At 39.2% G+C, this 14,232-nt stretch overlaps 1 protein-coding gene across 3 annotated transcripts; it reads right to left on the bottom strand.

Annotated features, from left to right (window-relative positions):
• Nucleotides 1-4,485: 4,485 nt before the first annotated feature.
• On the bottom strand, nt 4,486-7,178 carry LOC143845499 (omega-hydroxypalmitate O-feruloyl transferase-like). Of its 3 annotated transcripts, none has more exons than XM_077353875.1 (3): nt 7,032-7,178; nt 6,260-6,733; nt 4,486-5,753 (listed from the first exon to the last, which is right to left on the bottom strand). In XM_077353875.1, exons 2-3 carry the CDS (start codon nt 6,698-6,700, stop codon nt 4,896-4,898), a joined length of 1,299 nt encoding a protein of 432 aa, XP_077209990.1. In that variant the 5' UTR covers nt 6,701-6,733; nt 7,032-7,178; the 3' UTR covers nt 4,486-4,895. The 3 variants fall into 3 exon arrangements, with proteins under 3 accessions (XP_077209990.1, XP_077209991.1, XP_077209992.1); XM_077353876.1 differs by having other exon boundaries at nt 6,921-7,034; XM_077353877.1 differs by lacking the exon at nt 7,032-7,178 and having other exon boundaries at nt 6,260-6,883.
• Between the last annotated feature and the right edge of the window lie 7,054 nt (nt 7,179-14,232).

The raw sequence follows: 14,232 nt of genomic DNA, 5'->3' as shown, positions 1-14,232 counted from the left end.
TTCGAAAACAAACCCTTCAGCAATTAAATCAGTACAGACAATTGGGCAAGATGAAAGATGGATGCACTCAAGTTGATACAAGCTTTTCAACTAAATTACAAAAAAGGAACCTACCAATGGCATACAATTTGTCTGAGGTGAATCCCATACAATACAACTCTCAATCACACAAAAGATTAGCTACCCCAAAAGAAAAAAAGAATCAAAAGAGAAAAGAGAAGGGAACAATAACAGTAATCAGTTATATATATATATATATATATATATATATATATATATATAACTGCAGGAAAACCTTCTCGGCGGCAACTATGGCCCGTTCAGTGTCTTCAAAAGTACGCACCAAGCTCGAAAATGCAGCCTCAAACTGTGATGGAGCCAAGTACACCCCTTCCTCCTACATCCCCCTATGGAACCCCCCAAAATTTGCAACTCTTCTTCACATCTTTGAAACTATAAACAGGTCCTTCTGTGAAATAGAACCCAATCATTCCGCTGATATACCCACCGGAGGCCTCGTGTCCGGCTCTCTTTCCAGCCTCCAAAATCCCGCCAACAAGCTCTTTGGTGACCTTATCCAAGTGTTCATAACTTCCCGTAGATCACCATCTCGGTGAGCACATTCTCCAGAGCACATGGAGCACCCAAACTTGTGCCCTTCGTCTTGGTCTCGCTAAAGGCCGCATTAACCTGCACATAAGAGCTTAATAAGAACACGGCCTCAGTTTCTTGGTTCTTCTCTTCCAAGAGAGTATGTGAGGCTTTTAAACAAAATACAGTCTCTGAAAAGATAGAAGTCATAAAACAGCAAAAATACAAAGAGATGAACAATGATGTTCATTTTTGGAGAATGTCCAAAATAAATCACTTGAATAGAATCATGAAGATATCATTATAATATGTAGAATGTGATAAAACTAGAGTTTTCCACTAAATCTTAGATTGATTACTATCAACTCTAATAATGCTTATATAGAACACTCAATAAACAAGGAAAGATAAAGATGACTATGAAAAGAAATATCCTACCCTAATCTTAATTGCCTAATCTAGCCCACTTCCTTATCAACTCTAGTTGATTAATCTAATAACCACACTCCAATTGTCTATATCTAAGCCATATTCTAACAGAATGCCCTATGACATTTTCATGATTAGTGGGGAAGTTCTATCATTATCTACTTAGTCTAGCAGTGAGACCTGAACAGCCTGTCTCTCTTTTGTTTCCAAATGGTAAAGGAACAGTTAGAAGTCCGGGTTAGTGGAAGCCACGAAGGGGAACTTCGTGGAGTGGATGTAGGCCGGGTTGTGCCAAACCACTATAAAAATACTTGGTGTACTTTCTCTTTCCCTCGCTCTATCTTCCTTGTGCATCTTGTTTTTTTATCTTCTTGTTTTAATTGCAATCGTTCTTTATTTTAATTTTAATTAATCTTTAAAATGGCAAAAAAAATTTAAAACCCAATTCACCCCCTCTTGGGTTGCCATGCTAACAATTGGTATCAAAGCTAAAGGCTCCTTTTAAAATTATTTTTTTGTTTAATCTAAAAAGAGAAAAGGTAGACCCTAAGGGATTTGAGAAAGGTCACTCAACATCTAGACCTCCTTTTGATGGATCCAACTACGGTTCTTGGATGATCAGTATGAAGAATTTCTCCAGACACATCATTTAGCAGTAGTAGATCTTCAGAAATCCCTTTGTTCCTATGTAAAAGAGCAGATCATGGCCATGGTCCACCAATTCAGATGAGTATAAATGGTCCCTTAAAGGCCTAGTTGCACCTGTCAGTTGCTTCTTTGTGTATATTGTCCTGGGAAAGTAACGCTTTGTGATAAAGACAGAGTATGCGAGCCATCCCCTTTTCAAGATGCTCTTAGAAGAGGTCGAATTGGAATACGGATATAAAAGTGAAGGCCTTCTCGCATCACTTTGCAAAGTTGATAATTTTCACAAGGTGCTATGTGAGATGGACAATGTTGAACTTCCTCAAGGCTGCAAATTTCCAAAGGGTTATGCAGCTTATCGGCTTCTTAGTCCTCGACTTGCGTTGAACTGGCCATGGCCATGTTCAAGGTTTCCTCATGACTTAAGATGTTTATGTTCTCATGTATTGAGATGTTTGTCTGATCCTTTGGGCTTTGGGAAACGTATTGTACCTCCTAATGCAGTGAATTCAGATTTCCTGTTCGTGTATGTAGCAGGGAAGGTTTCACACCAGCTATGCAATTATACATCCAAGGCCGTGTTCCAATCTGTCTAGGTAGAAAACAGATGATAATTGCCTCTGAAGGCCTCCTTTGGTCATGAATCTTTTAAAATGTTTTTCTTAGCTGAAAGATTCCACTTGTTCCTCGGATATCAAGTTCTAACTATATTGAGACTTGATTGTGGTTAGTAACTATGAACTCGGTGCTTGGAATTTTCCATCCATGGGCTCTAAAGGTTAATAGGATAATGGGATTTTGTGTAGTTGATTTCTGCTTATCTGAGGTTGGTTAGTTATTTAGATTCTGACGCGGTCTAATCTGTTGAGCAATTGTGATTGCATTATTGAGAAGTGGTTGCAGTGGAGATGGTTTATGATCTCGAAATTTTTGGGTTGACCAAGTTAGAAGACGACATGTATAATAACTTCTATACTGTTCGATGGATATTTGTTAATTCAGAAAGATGCACCAAAATCTTTGATCATTCATTTTGGTTTCAACATTTGACTTCAAGAGAAGTAATATAGTATTTGTGAATTGTTTTGGTGGCCAGAAATAATCAATGTAACTTTAATTTTGTTCAAGAATTGGAAACATGCAATCAATCATCAATAAGGTATTATTCAGACACCTCACTTGGCAAGAGACTCAAACTGCCTCGGTAACATATCAACATAACAATTTGCCTAAGATCTCATCTACAAATTGATGTTTTATTATTATTATTATTGGGGAGTGATAAATCGACTCCCCAAATTGATAAATCGACTCCCCATGTGTCTTTCTCTCTCCTCTATGTTAGAGAGAGAAAAAAGAGAGAGATAGACACATGGGGAGTCGATTTATCCATATGGGGAGTCGATTTATCACTGCCCTTATTATTCTTCTTACCGCTTTTTCAATTTTATTATTATTCAATAAAAGGAAAAATTCCTTTTCCTTTTGTTTTCACATTTGAGTTTGTCAGGACATCACGGTCATGGTCTAGACAAATTTTACCATTTAAAAAATAAGGCTACTGATCCAACGGTAGGAATTAGTCTGATGATGCAATTCTGGGTTGGAATCAATTAATGGAAAATTGGTAAAATAATGATATTTCCACCCCCATTTGTTTGTCCTGTTAGGAGAATAGAATTGGGATATTGTGGGAGACAGGTTGTAAAAAAAAGGTAGTTGTCAAATCTCCCCCTTTTTTTTATTATCAGGGCCACCCCCTTCTATAATAATAAAAAAGCAACCATAAATATGCTAGATGGGGGTCCGAGAAAGAAAGTGGGGCCAATAAGCGTGAAAGAAGGAAATTTCAGTCTGAAATTTTAATAAAATGCCTTTTTTATTTTTTATTTTTAAAAAGCGTTACAAAATTTCGGAATTTCGGTCCGAAATTTATGAATTTTTGTCCGGAATTTCGAACGTGAGTACCAAATTTCGACCGAAATTTCAGTTTTTCGGAAGTCCGAAACCGGTACCAAAATCGAAATTTTAAACCTTGGTTAAATGTCATAAAATAGCTTATGGATTCTCATCCTCTTCCTAGGCGATTTGCCAGTTTCTTAGAAGAAATTCAAGATGTGGTGGGGGAATCATCTACGTCCTTCTCTCACGTTAAGCGGTGGTGTTTCGAGGGAAGGCTTAGAGTTATTTGATTTTCTTCCCCCTTGATGTTTTATCCCGTGCCCTATTTGTGGGATTGTATCTTTGCTCCTTTTTCATTTTTGCTTGTTGTACAAACCATCTCGGCCTCCTTTGTCATTCAATGAGATTTTCTACCATTCAAAAAAAATAAAATCTGTCAAATTATTGTCTAAAACAATTCTCCACTTGCTATGTATAAAATAGAAATTCAATGTAGGGTATTAATGTCTCATTTCTTTCTACAACTTCATTTGATATATTATAGTCCATTTCCATCCAAGCCTACCTCTGTTTTTGGGAAAAAAAGACATTTGGTGAAGCGTAGCTCCCAAGTACAAGTGTTTATCTTGTTAAGCAATTTCATAGAAATTGAATTGGATGAGGCTTAGATGAGCATGAATACTTCCCGGTATTCTAAATTTTTTGAAGGGGACATGCCTTACTGCATCTATTCCTGTCAGTTCCAGATCTTCCCATCATATTCTAAAAGAACATTTAGCATGGTCGATAGGATATCGGCTAATAATAGAATAGTGATAATTTTCAAAAAAAGATTCTCAACACGGTCACTTGATTGGTCTATGCATTAAACATTAGAGCAATACACTTGTTTGAGCAGCTATTCACACCCACGGAAAATGGAGATGAAGATGTTTTTTCACACTAAGAATTATAACTTAAAACAAATAACAATAGGAAATCCAATACAGAGCTTTGACATTGTGCTGTTCAACTGAATACCAAATTAAGACCACATACATTTAAAAGAAAAAGAATAGAAAGAAAGGAGACAGAGACCCAAATGTGCTTGGAGTAACTCAGAGGAAGATCGTCGCTTCTCGACTTGAGCTGTATAATGCTTACCCCATCTTTTCCAACATTACTTTCCATGAAGTGCATTTGTGTCTGAATAATTGTAAACTTATTGGGACAGAAACATTCTGATCTAGATACAAATTCTGCATAAAAGAAACCCATAACTTGCTTGGAGTATCCTAGCTATAATCCTAGAGATTACCCCAATAAAATACGTACTTAGGCTTATTTCATCAAATGTGCATCAGTTCTGCAAAGACCGGCATAGCACTAGCAGGCAAACCCAGCATTACATTTATCCTTTTCCTCTCTTTTCCATGAGATAGAAACAAAATCACTTCTTTCTCAGGTAGAGCTACTGGACCTGAATGAAGAGGCTCACCCCATCCAAAATCAGTGGTACGAAAAGATAGCCTTGACCAGGTAGAAATTAGAGGAGTTGCAGTGAGAGAAGGCCTAACTCTAGTTACTTCGAAATAGTCAATGGCAGATCTCATGGAACTGTCTGTAACCATTGAAACTGCCTTCTTGACCAGCCCAACTGTAAAAGACAAGGGCTTCTCCAATATCTCACCTACACTACACAGAGAATTTGTTAACACAATTCCATTGCCAAAGTATCCCTTTGGTAGTGGGGGGTTAAATCTAGACCGTCCATCAACAGTGAGGAGAAGCTTTGCTTCTTGATCGGGTCGCAAATTCAACGCTTCGGTTCGAGCTCTCCACACAAATGCGGATAGAGCTTCAAAAGTGGTGCATCTATCAAGTTCTCCATCTTTCATGGCTTTTGTTTTGAGTTTTTCAAGCTTTTCTGAGTCAAAACAAAAGGACCTATAGAGCATTTCTTCTTGATAGAGATTGAAAGTATCGGATATATCTTTCATCTCTGCAAATTCATGGTGGGGAAACTCTATTTTAGGAGGATTTCTTGCTTTGAGTAAGCTTCTATCTAGGAATGGTGGAACACTCAGTGGCAAACCCATCGCAGTTTCACCCCATGAGTTCACAAACTCCATTGCGCCTAAACCGTCAAACATGCAGTGATTCATTGATAGCCCAAGAACAAATCCTCCACACTTGAACCTAGTCACCTAAATTAAAACATAACATTAGAAATTTATCAGTTCAGATGAATAAATTCCCCTAGCTACATAGTGAGATTCAGGCAAGATTGAAAGCAATTCAACACATAATCAACAAATGTAATCACCCCAAAATTACAAAATCTTCAAAATAAAAAATCTATTTTATGAGGAAGCCAAAGTTTTTCAACAAGGCTAATGAAAAGTACCGTAGAATGCATAAATAATGTACGCTGGACGAGTAATTCTAGTCTGACTCTTCAGAAAAACTTAATCAGCATATTGTTCAAAACCATTGAAAATCAGTGTATAGGTGTAATTCTTAACTGTTTTGACACTTCTGACCAGTTGAATTTGCATATTGTCCACGAAAGTTCCATTGCAATGCAGTATAAGTAAACTTTCACAAACTAGAACTGAAAGTTTACTCACAAGCTATTTAAACAACACACAAAAACAAAGAAGAAAAGAAAAAAAGACCTTATCTGCATAGAACTACATAGAAAAATTCAGACCTGTGCCACCAAAGGAGGTATTTCTAGGATGTTCTTTGCGCCAGGAATGTTGTAAACAAGCTTCCCAAGCGTCACGGGATCGGGTTTTGTTATGTCTCCAATCATTTCCATAGTGCAATCTGTATCAGCCTCAACAAAAACAGCTCCTTCTCCCGAGCAATTCACAATCAGTTTCCCCTCAGCACTGATTGTCAACCGCCCGGCTAGTGGATAATAATGGACTAGAACCTTTGCCAAGGCCTCCTTCATAACTTCGGCAGCTCTTTCATTTCCTTTTCCCTCTTCCTTGAAGCAGTAAACTGTTTGAACAATCGTCGCAATATTCTGGTCGAGGTTTGAAAGAAAATACAGACCCTTCTCTGTTTCCTCTACAGGAGGAACAAGGGCTGGCTCTCCTTGCTTGACACTGAATTCAAAACCATTCACTTGTGAATTCTCCATTGGAACAGTCTCTCCAAACTCCACAACCTGACCCTGAACGCAAAGAAACAGTAATATATGAATAAATAAGAGAAACCCAAGAAAGAAAAGACTACAAAAGTCAAAACGTATTTCTCTGCAAACTCCACAGCCTGACCCAGAACACAAAGAAACAGCAATATATGAAGAAAGTAAGAGAAACCCAGTAAAGAAAGAATAAAAACTTATTTCTATTTAATACCTAACAGATATTTATTCATGTATGTGAGAACACAGAACCATTATTGATGAATGAAAGAGAACTTTTCAAAAGAATCTGATGACAATTCTCAGAACCGACTTAATGAAATACCTTTGAGAACAAAGTAAGCAGTCAGAAGCACATGGGTTGTATTCAAATCTGCAGTATCAGTTACAGAAGCTGAGATCAGATTCTTAGAATGGGTGAGGGACATAAATAGAGAAAGAACAGGACATGAACTCAGTCAAATAAGTGCAATTTTTCTAATAAAGAAAACAGGAATGACATGTGATGATGTTGATAGAAAATGATGAAATAAGCAAGCTCTTGAATTAGAGAAAGTGATTGAATTGAAGAAGGAATGGTCCTTTTCTTTTGATAATGGCACTCCTAGGCACTTAATTAAAAACTTTGAATGTATGTAAAAAAATTATGGCAAAATTATTTCATGAAAAAAAAGGGGTCAAGTTGGGTTTCAAAAAGGGGGGAAATTTACAATTTTGCAAAAACATTTTCAGGGAAAATGAGTTTGGCAAACACCGAAAAACATATTTTTCATGGAAACATATTCCCAAGATAAATTTCTCCTACACCTAGACAGCCCTAGGGGGCTGTAGATAGCAAGTATAAAATAAAGAGAGGAGTGCCATTATTAAAAGAAGGGATTGCAAGTACCATTGCCATATATTATTTATTGAGAATTATATGTTGTCTCACGCATACTTCTTCAACAAAACAATAGATTGGATTGTAAAACTTCAGGCAGAGATTCTTTTACAATCCTCAAAGCCATCAAAATGGTATTCACTTATTCCCAGGCAAGAACACGAAAACCTCCCACAGTAGTCGGATATGAAATCTTCTTGCATAGGATTTCATATTGTTTTCTTTTATCTTTATCCAAGAACCCTAGAGGAGCTTTGAGCTGTTAGATGAGATCAATTATGTATCCTTATATTCACACTAAATAAATATTGTTTCTGTTTCTTTGTAAAGGGTAAGGTTTTTTTTTTTTTCCTTTTCTTGTACCTTGCTGGGTTAGAGGAAAGGGTTTATGTCCTCATCTTATAACATTTTTTCCTTATTATAAAATTTAGGGAAATGATGTCAGCACAACCATGCTCTGGTATTCTCTCTAACCCATCTTGTCTTTTATTACTAATAGGGGTGTAAACGAACACACCGAGGCAGTCGGCTCTTCGGCATAAAGTCACGGGTATGCTCCCTGTTGACGAGTGTTCGAATCCCACCTCCGACTTACCTGATACACGTGGTGTGTGTGTCGTTGCGTGTATCCGTAGGGACTAGTCCTACTCCCGAAGGGGGTGGGGACAACCTACGTCATCAAAAAAAAAAAAAAAATAGGGGTGTAAACGAGCCGAGCCGAGCTTGGCCCAGCTCGGCTCATTAAGCTCGAAGCAGGCTCGCTAGTCTTACTGAGCTTGGGTTATATTAAGGTCAATGATATATTCACACCCCTCATCTTCCCTTGACAGCCCTATCTAGTGTAATTTGACTACTCTTTTTACACCACGGGGATGGTCCAAGTAACAAATGGGGTACAAAAAGAAGTGACATATTTTGCCTCCCCCTCTCACTCCCTGGACAACCCTTTTAGTATATAAATTAATATATAATAGATATTTAAATATATTAAATCCTTAACGAGCCTTAATGAGCCGAGCTTGGCCTAGTTCGGGCTCGGCTCGTTAAGCTTAACGAGCCTGGCCAGCTGGCTCGGCTCAGCTCGATAAGGGTTCGAGCCAAGCTCGAGCGAGCTTCTGAGCCCGAGCCAAAATTGACACCCTTAATTACTAAAGAGTTGACAAAGGTCATTACCGTTCCCAAGGAGCTTTCACAAGTCAATTAAAAATAGAAAAGAGAAGCTAGGTTTGTACAATTATTAAAACATGGTTGTGCTGATGTCACTTCCCAAAATTTAACGTGCCCGAAGATAAATCCGGGGCTAAAAAGCATACCTATGCTGTATATAAAATAGGTTTGGAGATCATTTAAAACCTTTACAAATATAAAATTTTCTTTAAATACCTTATGTAAATATTGGGATTTGCTAAGGTCCATTGCAGAAGGCTTTTCGCGCCTGGTCTGTTGCACCTCAGACTAGCCACCTCGTGAATGGAGACAAAAGTTATTGTCTTCATTAATGAGGTGGCTGATCTGATGTGCGACAAACCAGCCGTAAAAACCCTTTTGCGATGGACGCTAGCAATTCCCGTAAATATTCTATAGCGCATCTTATACATATACATTTCTCCATAGCTACTGAATGCCTTATATATGTAAATTTATTTAGGGCGATGATATTGTCACCCCCCCTAAATTACGCATTCGCTCCCCTTTTGGCTTGATTTGACGTCAAAAAGCATTAATAAGGGGGGCGAATGCGTACGCAGGGGGGGTGACAATATCATCGCCCTTTATTTATAACTATTATATTCTTTCCACTTTTTAGCTCATGATTTATTTTTACCTCATAAAAAATATTGCATGAAAAATGCATGCACACAGCACGTGCTGTTCTCTTGTCAAAGCACACACAGGCACTAGTACCGGGCCCATGCATAATGTTAAAATCGTGGGCTCCACCACTTTTTTTCGTGGGTAAGTTGAGATTGAACCTCCATCATCTAGGTTGAAGAACGAAGCCTTAACCATTGGGTTAGAGGCTCAATCCCGAATGGTGGGCTCAAACCATTAAAATTTGAGGTGTTAAATGGTAGGCCTCATCCTAATTAATCCATAGGTTTGGGTAGAGATATTGGTGGGCCCGACTCATCAATAACATTAGGGGAAAATGGTGGGCCCACTCTATGCATGGGTTTGTGTAGAGATAGTTGGGCTGCCCCCTCTTAGCATGAGTTGCATAGTAGTGGGCCCACAGTATACTATAAGGGCATGTTCAGTTGCGCGAAGGAAATGGAAAAGAAAAGGAAATGACGTGGTAGAAAGAAATGGAAAGAAAAAGAAACTGCTAAGAAAGCAGTAGGAGTACGCATTCAGTTGCCAGGAAACGGAAAAGAAACAGCAGGAATGTGCATTCAGTTGCCAGGAAACGGAAAAGAAATAACACAGAATATGTTCTTTACCGGATATAAAGCAAGTTATGCCCTCTAAGCCCTACCAAATAGTCTACTAACATAAATAAATACTCAAAAAAACTTAAGAAGCAGATTTCCTCTACCTCCTTAAGAAGTCAATCTTGTTTTGGATTTCCTCTACCTCCTTGAAGGATTTCCAACCTCAACAGTACGCAAAAGGAGCTTGTTATGGGAATATGTTCACATGCTTCACCAGTGACAGCTGGTCTTCAACAAAATGTAAGTGGCAGCGGGTCTTCAAAAACATGGCTTGGTAAAAATAATTCCCAAATCCAAACGTTTGCCTGTGCTTGGAGTACTCGAAATTAATCTCTATAGCAGGTCTGTAGAACCGTGGATTCCAAATACTATAGCTTTGGAGTTGTGAACCTTGTATCCAAATTGTTTAACAAACCATGCTAATGCAATTAAAGAGGCTATGTTGGTCGTCTGAGCACAATCCTGATTTCCACTCTAATGTTCATCTCTCAGCATCTGTCTATTTGGAGTCGGTTCTTGTTATTCAAGATATTATTGGAACTCACTCAATTTGTTAACAACAAAAGAGACACTTGAGGAGTTGAGGCTCTTTATTGCATTCAATTCAGATTTATAAAATTATACAAGTGGCAGCAATAATAGACATGCAATTGCCAGGTTGCTAACCAAATCCCCAAGTTACACATGCGCAAGCCTTGGACTTATCTACTCACTGAAACTGTTTGGAGATGAAGCCTTGGACTTATCTACTCACAGAAACTGTTTGGAGATGAGGGATCGATCATAAAAGACAAAAATAGACGGCAACATTCATTTAATGGCCATGAAAGCTACGCACTTTGGACTTATCTATACTCACAGCTTTGGACTTATCTAAGCTAAGCTAAGCTAAGCAGTTACACTTGCACAAGCCGTGGACTTATCTACTCACAGCTTTGTTAGATTTGGGCGCAATTTCGACGGAAGTCTCAGAAAGGAAAATGAAATCCGACTATATTTCACGGATTTGAAACGGCGGAAATAGCCTTGCCATGTGAGATAAGAGGGATTCCATGTGGGACGTGCAAAATCCTAGCGCTTTCTGTCTCTCACCAACAAAACGACCATTTAAGCTCGTTTCCACGGAAAAGGTCTCCTTTTTCCGTTTCTTTTCCGTTTCAAGGGCGCAACTGATAGACCCTAAGGGATTTGAAAGGGACCATCGCATAAGGCATTTCATGGGCTGGCTGTTGCATGAGAGAGCAGCCACAAATGCTCACTTTTCAACAGATTTTGTCTTATCATTTAATTTATCTGAGGTGGCTGCTCCCGCAAAATGCCTTTTTTTGTTTCATGGTTTAAAATTTTGGTTTCTGTAACTGTTTCGGACCCCACTGAAAACCGAAATTTTGGCGAAATCCGAAATTTTGTAATTTGGTTCGAAATTTTGTAACACTTTTTTTTCAATAAATAATGTCATTTAATCGAAATTTCGGGTTCGGTCGAATTTTAAAACCATGCTCCCTAGCAAATCCCATATTATAAATATAACTCTACATCTTCCTGATACCCATGTTTTAATAATGGGGCAAAGTCACCTTGTTTTATACTTTTTAATAGAAAAAACAGTCACATAGACCTTTGAACGAAGTCACCAAACCTCTCTGTATTTTCGAACTCTCCAACACTCCAAGTGGCAACTTCTAAATTGCAAATAGATAACTCTATGAGAAATTGATACTGACACCCCTCAATTTAGGAATTTCCTACCATGTCAATGTCTCTAATTGGACTTGTTATGCAATAAGCAAGTTTCTCGAAGAAAAAGAAATGTATAAGCTACAAAAACTACAGCTAAGTTCGTTGAGATTCTGCTCTCAATTGAATTCTAAAAGGTTTTTTTAATTCCTTCTTTTTCTGACGAATAACAACGTTAGCTCAACAACTTCCAACTTTTTTGAAGAATTGAATTAATAAAAGAGAAGTCATATATTCGCTCCATTTTCTTCCCTGGTAATAGCATAAGTAATTCTATGGTTGCTGTAATCTTGTAATCTCGCTATTATTCAAGGTTGCAGAATTGTTCAAATATCTAACTGTCTTCACCTGGGGCAACCCCCTCTAGTGTATTTAACTATTTATGACAACCCTTGTACATTGAGGGGCTGTCACAAGGAAAAAAAGGGACGAATATATCATTTCCCTAAACAAACATGCTAAAAAGTCATGGTTGGGGTTTAAATTCGAATCACGACTTCGAATCACGCCACGGGACATAAGATCCGGCCGCCAGTACGCATAATACCCCATCACCATGATGAAATGGAGACATGCCCTCAAATTGCAACATGTGGCACTACCATCCCGGCCGAGCCCCTGGCTCTCGTTGGTACCAAGTCCAACGCCAATCGGTCTCCACTCCTCTCCTGAGGACCCGAACAAGGTAGCGGCTTCTGCAAGGAAAATCCTCAACAATACTTCGCCATCATGATCTGACACCATCAAAGCATGTCCCAAACCCTTGTTTCGTCGTGTTAAAGACTGCAAAGGCCATCATGATCTATTAACAACAGATCTCCTATATTGTCGAATCGCCTTCCAGGATCGTACACACATGCACTGTCACGTCGATATCTCCAGCGATACATGTGATCCACGTCATCGTAACCCCTTTCAAGTGCACTACCACCTCCTCCATTTCAATTCTCTTTTCCTTCTGGATCCTCGATCTGACTTGTGTCGAAGGGTCCTCTCGTAGTTCCGACTCGGGTGTTACTTAACCTTTTGTCTGTGGGCACATGATACAAGTCAGAAGGGTACCTTTTGGAAGGTCGACTCACCGTCCAGACCGTTCGCACTCAAATACAGATTTGAACCGCATCTGAATGGTGCTCTCATCAAGAGTGAATCTGGTACTTGATACGGATTGCTTCTAACCGTCCCCAAAACCTCACATCACTACCTCGAGCGACAAAATGGCGTCTAGCCATCATCCCGATCATGACGTCCCATTCACGGTGAGAATCCGATCATGACGTCCCATTCACGGTGAGAATCGCCAATGTCCCTATCCCAGAGGATCTATAGATACCGATGTTTGCTCCATACAATGGTTCCGAATACCCCAGGGAGTACATGGACGCCTTCAGTGCCACCTTGCTCCTTGTACCGAAGACAGTCAGATATCGGATTTTCCCCTCCACCCTCAAAAGGGTGGTGTGGGTCTGATTCACCACGCTTTGACCCAACTCTATCAACTCTTACGACGAGCATGGAAATCATATGGCCATGTACGTGATTTGACGTCACCCAGGGATACTGGAGTCCCCCCGTCATCCCTAGCCACCCTCAAACAACAATGGGGAGAATCCCTAGACAGTTATCTCCACTAGTACAATGGCAGGGCTCATGCCACCAGCATGCAAGGATAAAGCAAAGAAATGACCCGTCTTCCCCACTCCTTCACTCTCTGCAGAGGATATCACCTCGAGATATTCATGATCTGGCCAGGAAGGTCAACACCTTTATCTCCCCGAAAGGCGTGCTTCCATGCTCGAAGAAGAGCCCGGAGAATATTGCCCTCCCAACAGCACAATGGATGTGGTGTTGGTACCCCATGTATAGTGTGGGATCCACCATTTAAACCCATGTTTTGATGGAGTGGGGCCACTATTTTACACCTCACGCATATAATCATATACCAGGCCATGCAACTAATTAAGAGTTCAATGTACCGACCCCCATCACAACCAAGGTTTTAAATTTCGTCGGACCCCACTGAAATCTGAAATTTCGGACTGAAATTACCAAAATTTCCGAAATTTCCCGAAACGGTTTCGGTCCCACCGAAATCCGAAATTTAAAACCATGATCACAACTTCATCAATAACACCTGGTAAAATGTTTGTAAGTCTAGAAATTTTTAAACGCTAATTGGGAAGTACTGCTTACCATTCTTGCTGGCAGAGTTTTCGTTACATAATCACCCTTTCCAAGATGTGGTTGCAAAAGGCAACCACAATATTCTGAAGATAATATGAAAGTGAAAATGAAAAAATGGCGATGAACTAACTTTTACAAAAAAAAAAAAAAAATAGTCATCAACGTTACTCTAGATAAAGTGATAGTAACTTCAAAGTGTACTCGAAATTAGGCAGTGTTGAAGGGAGATCTGTATGAGCGTTGATGGTGCAGTAAATGGAACCCCTCTGAGGTTGCATGGGTGAAGACAATTT

Source organism: Tasmannia lanceolata, unplaced genomic scaffold, assembly GCF_043159265.1.
Source record: "Tasmannia lanceolata isolate RefF3 unplaced genomic scaffold, GAP_Taslan_0.1 ptg000015l, whole genome shotgun sequence".
NCBI classification, from domain to species: Eukaryota; Viridiplantae; Streptophyta; class Magnoliopsida; order Canellales; family Winteraceae; genus Tasmannia; species Tasmannia lanceolata.
The sequence above is the reverse complement of the archived record's forward strand: the minus strand, read 5'-3'. Positions and strand labels throughout refer to the sequence as shown.